Source organism: Neopelma chrysocephalum, unplaced genomic scaffold (assembly GCF_003984885.1).
Source record: "Neopelma chrysocephalum unplaced genomic scaffold, ASM398488v2 Primary Assembly neopelma1_59, whole genome shotgun sequence".
Taxonomy (NCBI): domain Eukaryota; kingdom Metazoa; phylum Chordata; class Aves; order Passeriformes; family Pipridae; genus Neopelma; species Neopelma chrysocephalum.
This window is the reverse complement of record NW_020897714.1, coordinates 27,727,063-27,749,486: the sequence shown is the minus strand read 5'-3', so window position 1 is coordinate 27,749,486 and position 22,424 is coordinate 27,727,063. Positions and strand designations below refer to the sequence as shown.

General features: G+C 44.8%; 1 protein-coding gene across 2 annotated transcripts in view; it reads right to left on the bottom strand.

Moving 5' to 3' along the window:
• Positions 1-2,221: 2,221 nt before the first annotated feature.
• Positions 2,222-22,424, bottom strand: part of TMTC1 (transmembrane and tetratricopeptide repeat containing 1) — a 145,230-nt gene continuing 125,027 nt past the window's right edge. For both annotated transcript variants that reach the window (XM_027680631.1, XM_027680632.1), the window contains 8 exons: positions 19,058-19,166; positions 14,135-14,237; positions 11,081-11,216; positions 10,172-10,316; positions 9,909-10,046; positions 9,406-9,528; positions 8,139-8,216; positions 2,222-7,386 (listed from right to left, as the gene is read on the bottom strand). In XM_027680631.1, coding sequence (XP_027536432.1) covers positions 7,246-7,386; positions 8,139-8,216; positions 9,406-9,528; positions 9,909-10,046; positions 10,172-10,316; positions 11,081-11,216; positions 14,135-14,237; positions 19,058-19,166 — 973 coding nt within the window. In that variant the 3' untranslated portion in view covers positions 2,222-7,245. The remainder of the gene's footprint in view (positions 7,387-8,138; positions 8,217-9,405; positions 9,529-9,908; positions 10,047-10,171; positions 10,317-11,080; positions 11,217-14,134; positions 14,238-19,057; positions 19,167-22,424) is intronic.

The window sequence follows — 22,424 nt, the reverse complement described above, 5'->3', positions numbered from 1 at the left end:
TTAGCACTGTCTTCATTACCAGGAGCAAGTTACTCTCAAGATCACCATTCTTCTGCCCAGCTTGACCCACTTCACAGCCTGCCTTGTGCTTATTTCCCTCTCTTACCTAAAAACATCCCTGGGGTATAAATTTTCACATGGATGTGGGAGCAGGCCAGACAGAGATTTATGAATACATTAGCCACTGCAGAAGGATGTGCAAGGATTTGAGATCATACTGCCATCCATTGCTCTCCCAGGCACTGCTCTGACCTGGTGCTCCAGGGAGACCAGTTAACAAATGCAGTGGGACCAAGCTATTCCTCTTTCTTGCACAGCCAAAGGACCACGTGGCAGCTGAGTAGCTGGCACAGGGAATGGTTCACCTGCCACAGCAGCCAAGGAGAGGGCTGTGGTGAGCAGCACCTGGATGGAGAGGGTATGAAAGGCTTCCAGTCTCAGCAGAGCTACAGAAAGGGCAGCCCAAAAATCACCTGTCAGCGGCAAGCCCAACCAAGCATGACTTGTGAAAACTGAATGATTACAATCACTTGTTTCATACCTGAAAAGTGCAGACGATACCAGTGCTGCTGCTGTAGCCCCCTCACTGGGCACATCTCCCCACAGACCACGCACAGGACTCACCACATAGAGCAAGAAGGGACAAGAGCAGCGAGAGGAGCCCTGCTCTCACCACAGCCCAGGAAAAGTACCCAGTGCTGGAGCCCAGGCTGTGCTCTGCTTCACACAGGAGAAACAACTCAGGTCCCAGCTAACCAGCCCCTTTAGTAGATGAGGTGTCAGTCAACTTTAGCAGGTAAGGCTGCAGGGCTGCAACACAGGTGGGTTTGGAGGCTCTGCAGCCGTGTCTCGCTGGGGATTTCCAGCTCCCTTGGCTCACCTGTTTGCAGTTTGCTGCCTGCTTCCATGGACAGCAGCAGGATCTAACAGCCCCCTCACCACTGCTGCCAGACCTGAGCTGCCTCAGCCCTTGCAGATGAGGGTTGGCACAGGCAAAGGCAGGTCCTGCCAAGTTCCTCGCTCTGTGGTCTCTGCTTGCCCAGGCTGGCCAGGAAGAGCACATTGATAAAGCATGGTGGTGTGTTTGCCTCCTCCTTCCCAGAGGACACCAAGAGAGCTGGACACCTCCAGCAGCTTTTCATCTGTGAAGCAATACATGGGGTTTAGAGAGAGGCTCAAGTAGCTGCCATAAGGATGAAAATTATTTGACCTTTTTTTTACAGGGAGAGCTGCTATCCACATGCTGCCAGGGCAACTAAAGCATGGAGTTGCCTTTCCTTTTTGGGCTGGGAACCACAGAGACCTCTAGGTGCTGCGGTGCCTTCAGGCACACAGGGCCCTGGCATCACCCACAGAAGAGGAGACTTCTCCACCCCACCTCGGGAGCCCCTGAGCAGCCGTGGGGCTGCACAAGCACTGCCCAGCCTGTTCCCACTCGCCAGGCCACTGACCATCCCTGATGTATTCCTTGTTCTGCCGAAGGGCAAGAACTACACACAGATCCACAGGGCAGGATCCAGGCTATGACCTGGACGTACATCTCATTTCTTCATCAGTACAAGCGAGGATCTGGGTAGGTGGGCTCTGGATTGAAGCTCCATTAAGAAACTCTGCACTGTTGGGATCTGGGAGAGCTTCAGGATGTATGGCCTGACTTCTGAGTGAGCCTACAATTCCCCTTCATACTATGTTCTGCACACACCAGGATGGCACGAAACACTGTGGCACACGTTCAGGGCTTTTGATTCTCTTTCAGGTCCATTTTCAGTAGAGGTGTTTATCACCATCACGATCCCCTGAGTGAACTCAAACACTAGGAGGATGCTGGAGCATGTCTGCCAGGAAGAAGGTACAATGAAATTGGTTTCTTTTTAATTTTTTTTTCTCTTCACACTCTGTAGACTTGTTTGGCACATTCCTGACAGAGGCATAAAGCCTGACATGAAGAGCTTATGTCAGAATAACATGTCCAACCATCAAGACCATGTAAGCACCAGCCCACATCTTTTCTCATGCTCAGGCTCCAAAAAAATGCCTCCTCCAATATTTTTATATGCCCACAGTCAAATACACGTGCTGCACAGTTGCTCCTATATGACCAATAACTGGGACTCCAGGGGCAGTAAAATGTAAGTGGAGTAAGAAACTCTGGCCCTTCCACCTCCAGAAGAACTTGTTCATAGTTGGTCCTAAAGAAAGAGAACAAAACCAGGCACAGCACTTACTTTTCTTACTTTTTATATAAAATAGACATTTACATACATTTTCTTTTGCAAAGACTTTGAGCATAACTCCTTTATGTGAAATCTAGCCATTAATCCCACAGTGAAAAAAGCAAAGACTTTGCAAATTCCTGTATCGCTGACATATATCCAGCTGCTGCTAAATGTGAATTTATTTTTAAAAGATTTCTATTCCATGGGCTGCTTTCTTATTTTTGTTTTTCTTTTTTTTAAAAGATATGCACGACTATTTTAAAAAAATTAGATACAGAAATAAGAACCATATGAACAGCAGGCAATGCAAACGACTCCTGCATGAGAGGAACACACAGAGTGACATCCACTTCAGGCAGAGATTTCTACAGTAATACAGTTGTAGAAGCCATAACTTTTACAGAGGATACCACTGGGGGTATTTTCCAGAAGAAAAAGTTTTCAGCAAGTCAGTACAAGCATGGCAATGAACTTTTGCACAAAGTTATCGAGGTTACCTGAAGCAATTTTGCCACCATAAAACACTAGTGAATGCCAAGCGCTTTTTTTTCCTTTTTCTTTTCTTTTCCTTTTTTTCTTTTTTTTTTCCTTTTTTTTTTTTTTGCTGCTGGGTTTAAATACACACGAAAGCAAAATGGTGCATTTTGCTGCAAGAGACTGAAGGTTGGGGGGAAAAAACCCACTAAGGGCTAATTTTGTCCAAAGATTGTGCATAATTGCATATATGAAAGATAGAAATTGAGCACTTGGTAAACTTAATCACAAAAAGATTGAGAAGATTTAAGCATACACCAACTGCTTCACTGAATTGGAGGACAAGTGGGGCAAAAGACCATACAATGATATTCTGAATTGCCGAATTATTAAATCAGAATGACAGTTATCTTCTTTATACACCATATCTGGCCTGGCTTCTATAACCGCTGAGAAGCTTTCAAAGTTTTTAGATAATTTTAGGGGTATCCAGCCTCCCCTGCAAGTTAGGCTCTCCACTTGGAATTTTTTTTTTTACTTATACTTCTTTCCACCTACACGCATGCACAGCCCCCTGTCCTCATCAAGATCTCGAATTAAGGCCATTTGCACTGCTGCATTTACTTATTGTTTGGCCAAAACAAATTGCCTACATATTTGTTGGAAAATCTAGTCCAAGGATTCTATGAGAGAGAGAAAATAACCCCCCACTGCATAATTTATCCTGGGGGACAGAAAAGGGATGGAAGTAAAGAATGTTGGAATTTAAATTAGAAATAAAATAAAACAAAATTCATCAGCTGCAAATATTATTCATGGAGAAAGGAAAAAGCAACACAATTATTATGTTTCTTATTTAGGATTAAAATGCACAGTGAGTACATGAGAGTCCTGTCTAACCAGCTTTCCATTAATTCTCTGCTTTAATATTGGTGAGCACTGACGTTTAGCCAATGCAACTTGCAGAGAGCATGAACTCTGCCCCACCAAGCAGAGCTTCAGCCATTTATTAATTTGCAATCTCTGCTAACCATGCTGAGCACTGGACTTGGCAGAAAACAATGTATTTATAACTCATTATTTTAGAAGCTGTGCAATGCTAGAGGAAGAGGACATTTCCTATGATTAATTAAGATAACATACAGTTTATCACAAGGTAAGTCGCTCCATTTATCTTTCACAATAGCATTCCATTTTGGTGGAGGTAACCCATTTCATATCATACTCCATTATTCTTCTTTGACTGCAATAAACCTTTCACATGATTAATGCCCTGAACAAACACAGCATTTCAGCACGGGCACCAACAAGACAGGGAGTCAGCTCAGAACTTCACAAGGGTTTAACTGCTTTGGTAGCTCACGGTCTGTGCCATTCTCCAAATATGCTGCCAGTTTGCAGACTGTCATCCTGCATAGATGGGGTATAAAGTGCTGGTTCAAGAAAGTGGGGTTCATTAGTGAGCCCTCCTCTCTCCATAATTACCATAAACCCAGCTCCAAAACGTGGAGAGTCACCCTTTCAGCATATAAAAACTGGTTCACCTGGGATTAAAGTCTATGGATCTGTTATCTGCCTAATTCAGGCAAGTGGATGAACACATGCCATGCTTTCCAACCAAACCACCTCCCTTACTGGGAGGATGGTCTCATTTTTCTCCATTATTCTGCAAGTAAAACAGTGTTGCACAAATGATAATCCTTCTCCAGAATCTGGGAGAGGGGCACCCAAAGCTATACTATACTTCTATACATGCACCAGTTTTAAGAGGTCAAGATGGCTTTGATCGGGTTCTAGGACAAGAGGGAGACAATAATTTCTACCAGGTCTCTCAGGAAAGACAAACTAATATTTAAGCTGAAGTTAAAAACATAAAACTAAGTCTTCCCTCTCACAAAGCATTGCTATAAAAAATACAACTTCTTCTGTATTTGAAAAAATACGTTTCATTGGCCACAATTTTAAAGCCACACACTGCAGTGAGGCTTGTAGAATACATAGTATTTATTTAATATATCTTTATGAGGCAAAGTTTATAGTTGATACTTATTTTTCAAGGAGGCATATCTCCCCCCACCCCTACCCCCCATGCTTTGGCTGGCTGCTGGAGCACTCTGCAGATGCTCCACGGGGGGCTTTGCACGGTACCGCTTAGGGGGCTGCACCAAACACTGCTCTGCCAGCCCCCAAACCCACTGCCACGCGGTGGAACCGCAGGCAGCCGGCCAGCCTGGGATCACGGCGCTTTGGGGAAGCTGCCCTGAAGACAGGCTCACTCTGGGGAGAGGCAGAGAGCTTTATGGTCCGGGTATCTCTGAATATCCCAGTAAAGAACTGGCAACAGCCTCGCAATGAATGACCCCATCTCCTTCTGGACATCCTGATAGCCCAGGGCTGTGCAAAGCTACTTTGTGCACGGTATCCAGCAGAGCACCTGCACTGGGGACCTGCAGAGACATCAGTTCAGCAAGTCCACGTCCACAAAAGTTGTGTGAAAAGACAAGGGAGGGTTGCTGACCCCACTCCAGGAGCTCAAACCTGCCCTTGGCCACACAAAGCAAAGTAGGCTGCTTGGGCTGGGGCAGAAGAGAAAATTCACCAGCAAAAGACTTGCTTATTCTGGTCTCAGCTGATCCCCTGGGAAGCTTGTTTGGTGGGAGAGAGCCCAGAAACATGTTACTGCCTCTTCTGCCACAGCGGTCTCTCCCTCCTACCTCTGCCCAGCTGTAGGCACTGGCTGGTCTCCTTGGCTCAAGCCTGGCAGGGCAGTCTGGACTCCCTCTGAGCTCCAAACACAGCTGGAGTCACATCAATAACTTGTCAGTAATTTGACCACCAGTAGCAGCTACACACCAAGCTTTTAAAATTAAACCAATGAAGCCACCAGCACATCTGTCCCATCACACTGAGAGAATCTGGAGCTTGCTGAGGTGCCATGGTCAGCACCAGCTAAATCCAGGCACCTGCCACACAGGCCTTTCCTGACAGATGTGTTTTAAGGCATGGCATACCTAATCTCAACTGTCCTTTACTAATAATGCCAAATCCTGGGCTACTTTTCTGCAGGGACTGGCCACAGTAAAGCTCAAATAAAACAACTTTTATAGCGGTTTCCTGCTGCAACAGGAACAAACTGATGACCTACCCTGATGTCCAAACCCAAAGGCACCAAGCACAATCCCACCAACACTTTCTGCGAACTGATACAAACCCTGGTGGAAGCAGCAGAAGTGCTGTTATTGCAGGGACAGTGTGGTCCAATGTGCTCTGCAGCCATTTACCTTGGAATCATTAGATGGAATTATTCGAGCACGCCTCGGTGGTACTGAGTTTTAATAACTTCAGACAATACAAGTCACAACGCCCAGCCATGCGGCCAGCTGTGAAGGATATTGCCCAATTCATATAAAACCGAGAAAATATATTAATTATTTGATTATTATAAGTTAAATAAATAAAGCTCAACAATATAAGCCCCAGTTTTGAAGAGAATTTGTTTTCCCACTTCAGTATTTAAAAATATAGATTTATGACTGATTGGCTATAGGCCATTTTCTGTATCTCTTAGGGGAGGGGGTGAGAACACTTTGACAAAGTATTTTGTCAGTATTATCACCATGATAAGTGGGTTTTGTCCCTGCACACCCATAGAAGAGCCTCCTTAGTACCTTTCCAGGCTAGGAAATCTTCCCTAATCTCTCTGTGGCTTTATTTTACCTCCTCTATTGATCTGATATGCTGTTTGTTTTTCATACTGGGGACTGAGCAGGAGGATAAATAATCCTAGAGCTTCCTAGATGCTTCCATTTTTTTCAGAGTAACAACTATTGGCCTGGAGGGAGAGGGCAAAGGGTAAAGCCATATGATATTTGACAAAACTGTTATCATGAACCTGAATTACTACAAAATTACAATCTAATGAGTAAAACATTCAGGTTAGGTTTTCCCTCAAAGGATCATTTGCCCTACTACTGGAATCATCCTTCCAGGGTGATATTTAGATAGTTTCCCTTTCTATAGGATATTTTTCAAGTCTCATTTAGAGCTGTAAAAGTGGCCACCATTTCCTCAGCATTAACCCCTTGGAACCTTTTTATGTGACCATTATGACCATCTTTCCTGTCTGCAGCAGGACCTGGCAGCACTTGCAATGAAGTCCATCAGTGGTACCCTACATGGACGAGGTGAGCCTGTGTTGAGTAACAAGAGATGCTACTTCACCCTTGCTGCAATGGATGAGTGCTTTGTCTCCATGGTTTCCCCAGTGATAACCAAGATATTGAAGGTACATGTCCCACCCACACTCCTGGTGTGATTTAAATGGGTTCAGCCTAAACATAAATCTTGATTAAAGGAAGGTTTTCATTAATTCTCCAGCATGTCCCACAGGAGTTGAATGTCTCCTGTAACTTTGGTCAAACATAAGCATGCACTCAAAATCTGCCTTCCATAATTCTGAGTCCTATCAAAGTTCCTCCAGTATCACTCTGAGCAACAGGCTTCCACCATACTCTTCTCCAAGGGGCACGAGTGTCTTTCCACTGGTGACTGAACGCTATGTTTGGTCTTTCTCCTGGACTTCCTGAAACCGTTTCTCCAAGCGATCCAGTTTGGCCAGATTCTCCTTCAGCAGCTTGCTGTTTGGAACCAGCTGTAAGGCTTTCTCATAGTAGTCACGGGCAGTAACGTAGCTCCCCTACAAAGAAAATGAGTGACAGATCTCATTTGCATTCCCTGACACAGAAAATTCATTTCTAGGGAAAGGTGAAGACCATAATAGAGGGGAAACAGGGTTTATAAAACTTGACACTGTTAGGTTTATGAGAATACTTCTTCATTATGAAATAGATCACTAAGTGCTGTTTGTTAGCTTAAACTTGATGAAACACACAGGGCAAGAAGGAGATTTACATTTTTCTGTTATGTTGTACCAGGAGAGTTAGTTTTACCCAGCAACAGGATAGCTTAAGGACATCATACAATGTGACTCCTTAAGACCCAAATCATAATGATATGCTAAAGTATTCAAAAAAATAAGCAACCACAGGGCAGGTTGTCTATTTCCATAATTTTATGCCAGTATTCTGCATTAGACAATTTTATTAAATTAATTAGGGAGAGAGGAACATTAAAAATCGACTCACGGTGACATTTTTCTCAGGTAGGTCAACAACTGAAGTAGGAAAGTTTTAGAGATGGGCAGGTTGTTCCTTGCAGCCTGCCCTTCTAAAATGTGAGATTTACATTGCAGGATGCATATTAACAAGCAGCCTGATTGGGAAATCCTAGTTGGGGTGGAGAGACTTTCCTCCTTTTTGGATAAAAAATGTCAGGGACACTCACTGTTCACAAACATGCAACTCTTGGCAGTCTGAAACCAATTTAGCTTTCTGTCCTGAGTAGTAGTCTCTATACTTGACAGCTTAAGGAAAAGCAAAATTATCATACCTTGATGTGCTCGATGCCTCCCATATTCATCCAGGCCTGTGCTTGGTCTGGGTTGAGCTCCACAGCCCGTTTATAGCTCTACATAAACATGAAACATTTTTAGGTTAAGAGTCTGACTCTTCAAACAAAACCAGTGCTGGAGGGGAAAGAGAAACAAAGTTTCCTCTCCTGAAGCCATTTAAAATGTAATTTCAAATTCTTCTCATATAAAATGCACAAACTGAATTTCAGTTTCTTTACAGCAGAGGCAATATAATTTACTGCTTCACGGCTGAGTTCATCTCACGGGTTTTTCCTGCCAACAGCAGTGTGTGGAGAGCTGTACCTGCTGCTCTCTCCCTGCCCCCTGCACCACTGGGGTCTCCTGCACATCAGGGTCATTTCCTTGGGCAGTGACAACCACAATGCCTGCCAACCACAAGCCATGTGGTTGCTCTTTATCTGCAAGGCTTTAATTTGGAGCTGGCAGCAGACTATGGTACAGCCACTTGTGCGGAGGTTTTACAAGGACCTGAGGGCAGTGCCATTGCTTCTGCCATTGTGGGAGAAGCAGCAGCAAGGACCTTCTGGACACTGTTAAACAGCACCGTTTTTACAGTGTCACAACAGGAAGGGATTCAAACGAGGACTAAACATCTCTAGGATATTGAGACTATTCAGAACTGTCCTAATAATATTCTCTGAATAAGAGAATAATAGAATGGTTTGGGTTGGAAGGAACCTTAAATATCATCTAGTTCCAGCTCCCCTGCCATGGGCAGGGACACCTTCCACTTGACCAGGTTGCTTCTGTACTATTATTTAATACTAACATAATTTCTGAGCTCCCAAACTTCCTGTTCCACAGTTAAAGCCCATCTCTCAACTGATAGTTAATGAGATGAGATTTAACAGCATGGTGGGTACTCACAAGTCCCCAAGCTTCCAGTTGAGTCACACAGAGTTGGTCATAGACAGCAAAAGGGGCTGGGGCTGGATCGATCCAGCTGGGGCTGGATCTGATCAATGAGAAAAGGCTCCTCCATAACCCCACTACAACTCTGAACTTACACCTCCCAGAGCAGGGAGCTGTATTTCCATACAGGAATGAGGAAAAAAGGTGCAATTAAATCTGGTAAAGTTAGCTGGCCCATAGCTTTCCCTGTACCAGCGATGAGCTCTGAGCTCCTACAGCCAATAGCCAAGGTACATGCACCAGCAAGCATTAAATGCAATGAGCTAACTCTATCTTTTACAAAACTATCCATAGATCTTAGAGCAGTCATACCTCAAAAGCCTTGTCAAGGAGGTTCTGTTCTCTTAGCTGGTTTCCTTTCGTGAAAAAAAGCTCTGATATGACTTTTGGATCCTTTGGTTTTAGCTGAAGCGCTTTTTCTATAGCTTCAAGTGCCTGTGAAAAAGCAAGAAGACACTGCATTACCATATTCAGTGCCTTTCCACAGCTCACTCTCTCCTCACCACTGAGGAATCCCAGCATAAGAGTCTTCTTCCTCCTTCTCTTGTTTGCCCCACATCGTTAAAACATGCGGAAATGATTTTTTTATATGCCTAGGGCTGACGGGCAGTGGGGCTCACAGCAGCAAGAGCTGTAAGCAATAAGAAAACTACACCACTTAGCCTCAGTGCCAGTACATAGATTTACAGAAGGTTTTAGTGAAAAAATAATCTACTGGATGTGCACTAAGACACGTGATGTGTCTCTGGAGAGACGGAGTGTAAAATTCAACCTCTGTGTGCAAGTCCTTGGGCAAGTCCCCACGGCCATGGTACCTTGGCATAGTGCTCCTGCTTGCTGTAGATGGCTGACAGAAGGCGGTAGCACTCCAGACATTCCACGTCCTCACTGAGTATATGGTTCATCATCTTCTCGGCTTCCTTCGTCCGCCCCATCATTGCTAAAACCTGAGCCTATGGAGACACATTATAAAGGATTATGACCTTAAAAAGCTCAACACTCAACTCAACCAATACATGATGCTGCACCCAGTGGCTGGTGCTCCCCTTCTGCGGCCCTGCCCTGGCTCCACACTCACCAGCGCCAGTCGGATCTCTCTGTTCGAAGGCTGCAGCGACGCCGCCTCTCTGTAAATCTGCAGCGCTTCCTCATAGCGCCCTGTGTTGTAATACAGAGCCCCCAGCGGGGACAGGATTTCAGCCTTCCGGGATACCTTCAGGGCCCTGGAATTTAGGAAAGAGAAATGCTTCCAGATGGTGTGAGGATCAAAGCGGAAGAGCGAGGTGTTGCTTGCACTGGGATGGAGCAGCGAAGCTCTGCACCCTGCTCATCCCAACCTGGGAAGGACAAATGTAAGGTCCCAGGAAGGGAACAGCAGCAATCCCTGTGGCCACTTGAGAAGGGGAAAGAGCCACCTCCAAAGTGCACATGAGCATGCAGCAGGGGTGGGGATGGCTGATGGTGGTGGAACCTGGGGACTGCGAGCATAAATATATGTGTGACAAAAAGGAGGCAAAAACCCCCCACCAGTCCGCTCTGCTGCATACTGGGAGTCACAGCCTGCCTGCTGGCACATTGCTGGGAAGAGCCAGAGTTCCTGATGGTGCCAAGGGTTTGGTGCTGGGCTGAGCAGCGTTTATGGCTGTTACTGGTGCAACACCCACAGACTAGCTTCCAGCAGGGTAGGAGTTGTGCTCACAACCTGCTCATGCCCCCAATAAACCTCCAATTTTATTGTTAGAGCATCCCCCAGCCAAAAGCAGCAGTGTCCATCCTGGGGATGGTCCAGGAAAGTCAACACTGCCTGAGGCCGGGCTGCCTCTGTAAGCACTCCTCAAAAATAGCCAAATCTAGTTTCAAACAGATAGAGAATGAAGAGAGGAAACCCCAAACACGCTCTGATAGATTCATGTATCAGAAACTCTTTAGAAGAGACAGCCATATGGGGGGAGGAGGAAAACCTCTGTCTCCCATCCCAAATCCTTACCGCTTGTACCACACCTCAGCCTCTTTGTTCTGCCCCAGGGAGCGGTGAAGCCTGCCCAGGTTCACCATGGCCACGTGGTGAGCGGGGCTCAGGCGGATGGCCTGCCTGTAGTGGGACATGGCTCGCTCAGGAGACCCTGGAGAGGAGAACAGCTATTAAATTGGTGCATCAGAAAAATCCTGTCACTAATTCAGCATACAGTAATGCTCTGGTTTTTTGTTCACCTATTGCTCTATGCAATTTCTCAATTTCTCTTTGAGAAAGAAATCCTGCCTCAGCCTTTTGAAACTAAGTGTAAGAAAAACTGCTGTCCAAACTAAGATTCAGACTGCAACATTTGGAGATGATCCCAAGAAACAGATTTTCTAGGGATGCGGTTTTTCAAGTCAAGGGTACAGCACCAGAAGATGACTCCTGACTGAAAGCACCCTCTGACCATGCTGCAGGGGGGGATGTACCCACTGTGCTAAGGACAGAGCCCACCCCAAAGAGGGGGCTGGTGCACGTGTGCCATCTCCTGGTAGAGCATTATTCCACCTGGTCCACTGGAGAGACAGGCAGCGGAGAAGAGAGAACAAGCCACCCAGTATTTCCCACGCCACCACCAGAGCAGCAAATGGTTTCAGCTCTTTCCAAACAGACACTATTCCCTCCACCTCTGCTGTGTTGCTCTGAGCTCCAGCTCAGTCTCTGTGCATTGCTCAACAAGACTGGGAGTAGCTGCCAGTGACCAGCTAATTCCCACCTGGGGGCAATAAATCCCAGACCAGAGGTGTTCAGGTGCCTATTTTGGAGCACAGAGGCACCATCTCTGTGCTGCAGAGGAGCCATTGGGTGGCACTGCTTCGCTGTGTGAAAATATCTACCGGTGCAAGGTCCTGCAGCCCATGACATCACCGAGCACCACAAAATACAATGCAAAAAGAAAGGTGAGAGACCACTAGCCCAAAGCCCAAAGTTCTGGTTTTAGTATCATACTTGTGTTCAGCAAAAAACGGTAAAAGTATAAAGTTTCAGCATTTCAGGAATGCATTTAACCCCAGAGCTCATTTAATTGGTTTGCAAACTCCAGACCGGGTAATCTGATGGAAACCAATACTCACGGAGCTTTGTCCACAAACAAAGCTTTTGAGTGTTGGCTTTTTTTTAAACCAAATCACTTCACAATGTATTTAATGCCATTTCTAGCTGGAAAGCAGATCTTGAAAACAGCCTGCACTTGTTGGAGCATTGTACATATGCTGCTGTGAGGATTTTATTTTCATAGCTTTTCAGATCTAGTTTGTTTTTCTGAGACCATCTATGCAACTTCAAAGTCACACGGACACTTCTGAGCATCTTCTTTACAGGAGAGAGAAGGAACATCTGCAGTGAGATTTAGATGTGCTTAAGATTCACCCAAGGCTGACCACGTACCGTTCAAGGTATGACTTTTTGAAAACATCCAGCAGCAGCCTCAATCTTTCCTCACCACTGAGCAGGCAGATGTTTCTGAAAATTATATCTACAAAATTCCCTGGGAAGCAGCTGGGCACACACCTCGGTCTGCTCAACACACAGGGGTAATGCGCATCATTAAGGGAGACACATCGAGTGCCTATGACCACTGCAGAGCTGTCTAGAGCTGTGGCTCCCCAGAGCTGACACTTGCTGGAGGCTTGTTGCACAAAATCCTGCAAGTTAATTGGTGTGGTGCTTCACAGCATCTCCCTGTGCCGCTGGGGAAGAGCGCAGCCTGTGACGGGCTCACTACCAGCCACTTCCTTCATGCCTTGTCACGTCTCTAGGAGGGTTATTGACACATCATGCCTGAAGTACCAAAAGTCAGTGGGATTCTTTTCCCTGTTGTTCATGTGCAGGAAAGCGTAGGAGTAAACCAGGAAATGTTAGTTTTGACTTTGGCAGAGTACACAAGTGCAAAAAACAGAAAATGCTCTGCACTACATTTGAATCACAAATTTTGGCAGGAATGGGACAGTTTATCAGGGTTGGCAAGCAAAGATGAGTACAACATCAGAGTGAAATTACTCGGGAATTTTTATTATTTGCAAGCTTGAATCTTGCCAGGGCACAAATTCAGAACCTCAACCTCTGTCACTAATGCCATGATGCCTTTTTTGATTATGAATACTCATTTTGGTTCTGTATTTGTTTCACACTGGTACTGCAGAAGAGTGATGGCTAAGCATCAGCTCAGAGGTAGAACAGCCAGCTGCAGACTGACAGACACCATCATCCTTTCTTCCCAAGCACCATGGAGCTGGACACAGTGTGAAAGGGGCAGAATGGGTAGCAACCACACAGTTTAAGCCTACACTATTTCTTCACTTCCTGGTCCCTTTCTGGAGGGACCAAAGTGAGACAGCAGTCCGTTTCCACCAGTCATTTGTCAAATTTGCCCTTGCTTATAAATCTGTCAATAAAAGGTGGCAAGTACAGTGACATTTTTGTTGGTGTTATGTGAATGCCATAAAGTGCCAAGGAAGTTGGATGGGAACCAGGAGCCCAGAAAATAAAGGATGCCATTATAGAGCTCTTGAAAAATCAATTCACCCCACAGCATATAAGGTTTTGTTTTCACAGACGATTGTTGTTTAAAAGCCATGTTCGTTTTTATAGCAATGGCATTCAACCCTTACAGCCAAAGAGCTGCTTCGTCACCAAGTGGGGCTGCACGTGCCCCAAAGAGTGTAATGATCCATTTGTGTGCCTGTGATTTGGTTTGATGTGGCCATGCCTTCCTGGAGAAAAGGCAGTATTGTCAGGGCGCTGCCCAGCTCTCACTGAAGAGGACAAGTGCCTGCGCGAAGGTGGTGAGAAACACCGAAGGAGACAGCCAGGCTGGATACCACTGCCACACAGTGCCTGCTCTGATTACAAATTTCATTACTCTGTACCATCTCAGCAGCACAGGGATACTTATTTCCAAGCTACCGTGGAGGCACATCTATTACTTGGAAGCTTTTGACACCCTTTTAGATGTGTACTGCTGAATATAATAAATCAAAGCAAAGAAGGCAGAGAGGGGAAAATCCCTTGCTCCTTCTCACTTACCTGTATCAACCAAGAAAACCCCGTAGTTGTTATGCAGATCGGAGCTCTCTGGACAATTCTCTATGCCAGCCTTATAGACCTCCTCCGCTTCCTTAAGCCGTTCCTTAAAAGAGAAGGAGATTTCTTAGCCATGGCAGAAAGGCTGTCAGCACCATTTGCTGCACACCTGCAGTCTGTGACAACTCCCTCACTGCACGGGGAGCTCGGGCCACCAGCCCAACCCACCTTCTAGGAGGGCAGAATTTTATCCCACGGCATGGGTGTGATATAGCTACCACCTGGTACCCCAGAGCAATGCAGACAGCTTTCCCCCCTGCCTTTGCAATTGTAGCTACTTGTGAAAAGGTGGCTCCCGTGCAACATCAGTGAACCCCCCCAGCTGGGCACACACCCGGCCAGGAAAAACACAGAGCCAGGGATTGTGTTTGTTCTGTTGAGGAATATCTGTCATCTGGGAGGTGATGTATTTTATTTGTTTAATGAGCATCTCACTGGCTAACTTTTCCCCTCAGGAGCTCTGCTGTTCATTCTCTAAGCAGTGGGGAAGATATAAGGAATGAAAGCTTGGGGGGTGTGTGTGATAGCTGGGGGGCAGGGAGCAAGTACAGGGGAATAAAGGAAGATGGAGAAGGGTGGAGGGCAATGAAGGAGCAAGGAAAATCTGACAGATTCAGATTAAAATGAAGCCTTGTCAATGTCTGAGGTGTAGTTCACTGGGATTGATGGGACATGCCACCTTGCTGATTCCCAGATGCACTGAGCCTTTACATTTTGCACAGATTTCAAGGAGGTTTGTTGGTGCTGAGCATTTCTAGAAAACACACATCTTTCTTTGGGAACACTCCATCTACAGAAAGCATCCCACTGTCTGGGCTCTATCTAGCCTGAGCTACAGGTAGCCTGGTCCTGAAACAAAAATAGGGTGTCTTGTTTGGATCAAATAGCAACTTAATAAGGTTTCCATTTCCCTCTAGTCAGACAGTGTGTGCCCACCGCCTGCATGCTCTCTAAAACGGGTTACTGCAGTCTGCCTTTCCCCCTAACCTCAGAGCTTTGCTGTCAGGTGTATTTATGGAAGGAGGCTGTGAACAGCAGAGACAAGCACAGTGCAGAGGGGTGGCAGGCAAGCCTCCAGCACCAAAGATGCTTTTTTCAATTCTTCCCCTTCCGTGGAGCAGCACAGCCCTACAGCAACAAACTCCACAGCCTCCCGACAGTGCTCCCAAGTAAAATCAGCCAACTGGGTCTGTGCTGAGGAGGGCCTGGAGCTCCCAGTGCAGAATTCCTGATCAGGAGTTGAATCCACACCGAAATATGAGGTTGGTCTATTCCTAGCTATAGACTCTCCTCAAGTCCTGCAAATAGTGGAGCCTCCTGGGCTTTCTCTGAATTTAAAGGGTGTACCTGACAGGAGCTTTTGGCTCTGTAGCTGCTTAATGTGAAGACTCTTTTCTCACCTCCTATTTCAGAACTGGAGAGCTGGAATTAATTGGAAGAGTATAGGAAGAGTATGACTTGATCACAGAATCACCCAGTTTGCCACAGTTAAGTCCTTTCACATTTACATGATAAAGGTCAGCCAGCAAAAAAGACAGTGTGCAATAAAACACAGAATAATGTTTTTAAAAAGTGCTTAAGTTTGGACATTTTGGATATACTGACATGACTTTGACAACATTGTCCTGCGGAGTCAGGAGAAGTGTAATGATCATCAGAATTGACTAAAATGAAGAGCAATTTTTTGAGCATATTTTCCAGAATTTATGTATTAGTTTCTTTTTCTCTGATTTTAATTTTCAGCCAAGGAATGAGGCTTTGGGTGCACGCACGTCAGTTTGTTAATTTTATTTACCTATCATAAACCCGCAAGGAAGGGCTGTGTTAAACTGGATTAGCAGTGTTCCACGTCAAAACATTCACTTTCACCAATATTGAGCACTTTTAGCACGGTTGCATTGCTTTTTTGGCACCTCACATCCTGACCCTGCACGCCTCGGGCTCAGCGCCCAGTCTGGGATGATTTCTCTCACAAATTGTTTGCATTAAGCACAGTCAGAAAGTGGGAAGGGTGGAACCAGCTTCTTGTGCCAGAGCTTTCCCCCTTTACAACCTCTCCCCTTCTTAGGAGAAATGCTCTAAGTTCATCAAGGCTTGATTCTCATTAACACTTAATAATTCCACTCCCAGACCTTCATGAAACATTCATCAACCTCACGAAACTCAGAAGATTGGCTTATAAAATGTATGAGATTTTTATGATATTAAAAAAATTATGCATATGAGAATCTTTCAGTTGAGCTCCAGGGTTTTAAGTCTGATTTTCATATAGTTCAGTTTTTCAGTCTGGTTATGACCGAGTAGGCTCTCTTCTGGGTTAAAAAGTTTCTTTTTCTAAGAAACACACACAGAAAATCAGTTGAAACCAGGACCTGAAAAGAGTCACCAAGTAGCACGAAATGGTGGGTGAAACTGCAAGGGCTGGGACTAAGGTGCTGTTCGAGTGCATCAGAGTAAATCCTGAAGAACCAGTGTCACAGGAATGTTGTGAAAACAATCAGCAAAAATGTTTGATTTCTGTTATCAGCACCACTGCAGTGATCATGGAAAATAAGGAAAACCACAATATGTTGCAACTGAGTTACGATTCCAAGCAGAAAGAGCAGCCAGAAGAGCAAGCATTTATAAAAGGCACAAACAAGCCAAACTCTTTTATACAATGCAGCAGTTGTTCTTCCATGTCAGCTCTGCCTTCAGAATCAGCTACCAAGGAGAGCAGAGGGCAATTACACCAAGTTACAGGTTAATCCTCTGGCACACGAGACATTCCTCTTTGCAGTATTCTTTACAGGTGTAGAAGGAAACAAACCATAACGCCCTATTTCAGATTCATCTCCTTTAAGATGGGGAATGTGCTGTGTGGGACCAGTCAAGGCAATCCCGGCACTATTTCACAGATACCCCTACAGCTGTGAGGCAGGCTCTGGGCCACAAGTAAACAAAAAAAACAGGTTTGTAACTTTTAGCCATTTTCAAGACTATTGCTTGAGCAAAGAGGAAAACCCAAAACTGAAAAATGGGCTCCTGTCATTATCTTTTGGGCTGAAGATGCCAAAACTTCTGCCTGTACCCCTGGAGGGTAAGATTCTGCAGCTCACAGCCACAGGCAGCAGCATGCATTTGTAGGGCAGAACCTACTGTGGTCACCAGGATGGGTGAGCAAGGCAGGAGGTGCACAGTCATTTGCTGTGGCTGAACATGAGAAGGTGTTAAAAGTCTGCAGAAAATTGCTGTTTTCTGAGGAAATTTTACTATCTTTTTTCCCTACCACTTACTCAAGTCACAAGAGGATGGACAATCTACACGTAAGAGAGATGAATAATTGCTGGACTTACTAATGGCACTTGCTTTGGGCAGAAGGTCTCAGGACTCTATAATGGTTTTATTGCTCTGCTGACCTTACAATCGATGGTTCTAATTAATAATTTCAATTAATATTAAAACCAGGTATTACTGCAGAGGACTCATTTCCTATACTTGCAGGAGACTCTTCATTGACAGGCTTATTCAAAACACGGTTCCCATTCAACAAGGCTCGTCTTTCAATTCATAGATTATATTTCTAGATCCATGCAGATAATACTGATAATATTTGGAATTCACTTAAAAGGGAAAATAAAATATAATATCTTTTAGTAATCCACATATATCATAGGTGAGTTTTGTAGAGAGTCTACATCATTAAAGAAGGCTAAACCAGAACAAGAGCTCCACCGAAAGTTATACACTTCCCTTACAGAGAGAAGATTTCACTAACCAGATCAATGGAAAACAGCAAAAGATGATACTGTTTTGCTTTGTCTGTATCTACATTTGGCAACGTTTTAAGAAAGCTTTAGCACACCATGCTGTGGAACAGTTAGAACTGAAAATTGAAGGAGAAAAAATTCAGTTTCCAAAAGGTTCTGCAGATGTGTGCTGGAGCTGTGCAGTTAGGGGGACCTTGTCATCTGCCCTTGTTGCCCACTGGTTGTGGCCACAGTCCATGGGTGCAATGCCCAAAGCACAGCATCCCTCATCTGCTCCTGCAGGGCTTGGTGGTCTCAACATGGGCACTCATGCTTCATGGCTTCTTCTGAACTCAAGGATTTTGTGCCTCAACTTCTCTTTTCCTCTGTGGGGACAATATTTCACCTCACAGGGACGTTGAAGAAATAAATTACCTAACCACAGAGAGTAGGGAGAGCCCGAGTAACGAGCGTGGAGAACAAGCCTGAAAGGAAATGAGTAATCCTGCCTCCAGAGCTCAGCCTGGGCCATGCACAGTAAATAAGGCCTGGAGGCACATGAACAATGAGGTTAAATAAAATTGCTCATTAAGAGCAACATAAAGCCAGTGAGCCTTCCCACTCCCTACGTGTGGTCATCTACCACGGTAATTAAGGGCTGTACCCCGATGGGTGCATGCAAGGGGCAGAATTCGGGCTACAGAGGCCAACTGGTTTCTGACATTTCCCAGTTTTCAAGTGATTTGTTACGCAATCTCAAGGTTATCTATGGAGGTGTGTATGTCTGAGGGGGAAGTGCTCGTTTATCCTGCTGTCACAACATCCAAGGTGCAATGGACTTCGCCCATAGACACCGGGAGCTGCAGAGAGGGGACTTACTCACAACTCCAGCAGTGATTTAATTCAGAGCCACACTGTGTGGGTGTAATTACTCACTGTGAATGAGTTGCCTCCCATCCTGAAAAAGCCATCTGTAGAGCAGCCTGGGAGCCCTCTGCAGAGAGCCATGGACCCACTCCTGCCACCACATGTGTGCAAGGCAAGGGTGCTCCACTGGGATGTGCAGGAGGTGCTGTGGCTGTGGCAGTAGTGCATACACATGCACAGAAGGCATGAGAGCTCGAGTGATGCCTGTTACCTGTTCAGCCAGCAGTGAGGCCAAGCTTGAGTAAGCATCTGCAAACTCAGGGCCATATTTAATGGAGTCCCGCAGTAAGATTACAGCTTCCTCCTTCTTCCCTTGGGACCTGCAGGACAGAGAAGGAGGAAAAAACCAGAAAGGAATATTCCTGTAAGCACATGTTTAGGTTATCCCACTGAATAACTACTTTAAAGAGACATGGAAGTCCCCAGCTTGACCTTTTCAACAAAGACTTAATGATTCACTCGTGTCTCCTCTCCTCAGTGTGCATACCCAGCATGTCCTCAGCCCATTGCTGTTTCCGTGTGTTATTCTCAAGAGCTGGGAGGATATAGGCTTTAATGAATCTATGTATATAAGCATCTGAAGGGAGAGTGCCAAGAGGATGGAGGTACTATGACCTGGAAACAGGACATTTGCTCTCAACAACTCTGCTCTCACATCAGTAGGTTGGAGGCACCACAACACTTCCCTTCCTTTAAAAAAACCCTGCAGAGTCTCTGCATGTTCCTAGACAATAAGTACTGTTATAGATCCATTTATGACTTTGTTAAATTAAAACTTTGAAATTAAAATATCTCTATGTTAAATCTGCCTGGGATCTCTAAATAATTCCTTAGCAAGTCAATCATTAGGCTAGAGGAGGCTGCTCTTCAGATCCTAAGGATTCTGAACAGAGATAGTTGAGAGACTCTGACGAGTCTGTTCTTTTCCCAGCACTGCTCTGCTTTTATTGCCATGGAAAATGGAAATAGTTTCCCTAACAAAAATCTTGGGATGTTTATTTATTTGAGCTACAACTTCTTTGGTATCACTCTGTATTTCTCTCCTTTGATAAATGAGAAGGTTTCCTGAACAAACATCTAAGGATGTTTAGCTGGACTGAAACAACATTTTCCTTGTGCAGGGTCTACAAAAAATATGAATAGCAGGGCTTAGAAAAAGAAACAAAGGGCTCAGGGGAAACAGAAAATACGTGAACACCTTGCTGCTTTGGCCTTAGATTTCATCTCAGGGGCATGGTCAAGTAACCAGATCTTGTTTATAAGGTGCAAATTTCAGCTGATAACATATGTGGCTTTGCAGATATTTTCCCTTTCTAGTTGTGTAACTGGAAGAATATTTTGCTTGTGAATTAAGCTAAGTAAAACCATTTGTGCTAGTCTTTTTCTTCTTCCAGTGGTGTTCCATAAATTACATGAATGAAGCAAAAACAAATAAAGAACCACTTTTCTCCTACACTAATTAAAGACTAGCTAGCTTGTCAATTTATAAAACTTTTGGATCCCTTGGCTGGAGTTTCATGACACATTTTTATAAATCAAAAACAGATGACTGTTTTATAAAGGTATTGATGTTTGGCAAAAAAACTTAGGAAATGCCAGCTACAGAAATAAAAGGATTAAGTGATCCACTCAGCAGCAGTAGAAGTTCCCATTAACCACAAGCATGCACTCTGAACATGGGGCAGCCCTCTTAATTACTCTTTTTTTTCCAAATGGCCTCTTTTTTTTCTCCATTTGATCCAAGAACAATGTTTGTCTCCTTAAAGTGGGGGTAAAGAGGGAAAGATTATGGCATCTTTTTATGTGACAGACTGAATTACATTAAAAAAAGCAGATCTAGTAGTTTCTCAGAGGGCTTAGGCCTGCAAAATACCAAGTGCTCTGGCCAAGCACTTAAACATGTACTTAACTTTTATGTATGCAAGTTGAAAATTAATTACTAGTTGAAGTGCTTTCCTGGATCAAGGCCAACACTTTGCAGGATCAAGGCCATCGCTTGTATAAATCTCCTGCAATTTGGGAGAGCACAAAGCATTGGAGAACAGTCCAATACACTAATTTATCATAAACTGGGGATCTGGAGTAGGAGTACCTAGATAATGTATACCTTCTCTATGACAGAGAGAAGAACAAATTCAACTGTGATCACTTAATCCAATTTTTACCTCAATTACCTTGCTTTATAAGGCACTCTTCGAGAGTGAAATTTGCACCTTATAAACAAGATCTCTTCCACTCAAGGTCCCAGCCTCCCCTCTACAACGAGCATGATCAAGCTGAGAGCAAGGAACAGCTCTGTCCATTAGGACCATCTCTTCCATATTTTTGCAAGTGTCCCACAGTTGGAGAAGCACCAGGTTGAACCACCCTGCCAAAGTCTAATGATTCACAGGGCTATTAGCACTGGAGAACAACAAGAGTTAGCTGCTCTAGAGGGCTTTGTAACTTTCAAAATTTGGGGATTTTTGTGCAGTTAGTTAGACTGTATTAAAACCAGAAAGACAGAACTCAACAAAGGTTCCAGAACTACTCTGACAAATTTTTACAAGGGCATGTAGTGACAGGACGAGGGGAATGGCTTTAAACTGAAAGACAGTCGGTTTAGATTGGATGTTAGAAAGAAATTCCTTACTGTGAGGGTGGTGAGGCACTGGATTAGGTTTCCCAGAGAAGCTGAGGATGCCCCATCCCTGGAAATGCTCAAGGCCATGTTGGATGGGATCCTGAGCAACCTGGTCTAGTGGAAGGTATCCCTGCCCATGGGGTCCTGTTGGAAAACAAGTTGACTATGGGCCAGCAATATACTCTGTATGGCAAACAAAACCAAGAGTGGGTCCAGGGAAGTGATCCTTCCACATGATACTTGTGGGATGACATCTGAAGCAACATCTGTCCAGAGCTGGGCTATTCAGTGCAAGAAAGGCATGGAATTACTGGAGAAAGCCAGTCAGAGGGCCACTAAAGAAGGTCAGAGCTAGAGCACCCACTGCATTGAGGACAGGCTGAGCAAGCCACGTCTGTGCAGCCCAGAGAAGAGAAGAGAAGGGTCAGGGGTGACTTCAGTGCTACTGGCAACTCCCTGGTCAAACAACACAGAAAAGCCAGAGAGAGGTACACAGTGACAGGACAAGCAAAAGACAGGAGTAGGAACATAGGACATTCTGACTAGACAGAAGGAAAAATATTTTTCACTCCAGGGATGGTCAAACACTAGAACAGGTTATATGGAGGGATTGTGGTATCTCTGTCCTTGGAAGCGTTCAAGATTCAGCTGGACACAGCCCTGAGCAACCTGATCCAATCAGACTTGCTCTGAGCAGCTGGCTTGATCTCCAAATGATCTCCAAAGAGCTGTTCCAATCTAAGTTATTTTTTAATCTATTGTGAATTTGACTGCTGGAGTTTGTGGGGTTTTTTAACAACAGGCTACAATGTGTATGTGAACAGAAAACTACAGTACTTCATGCCACACAGACTACGTTAACCAGAGACCATCCAGAAAGCCAGATGCAGTATCACTGAACATTATCACTTGGTTTGCTTCTCTGAATGAAAGGAAGGACCATTTCACTAGCTAA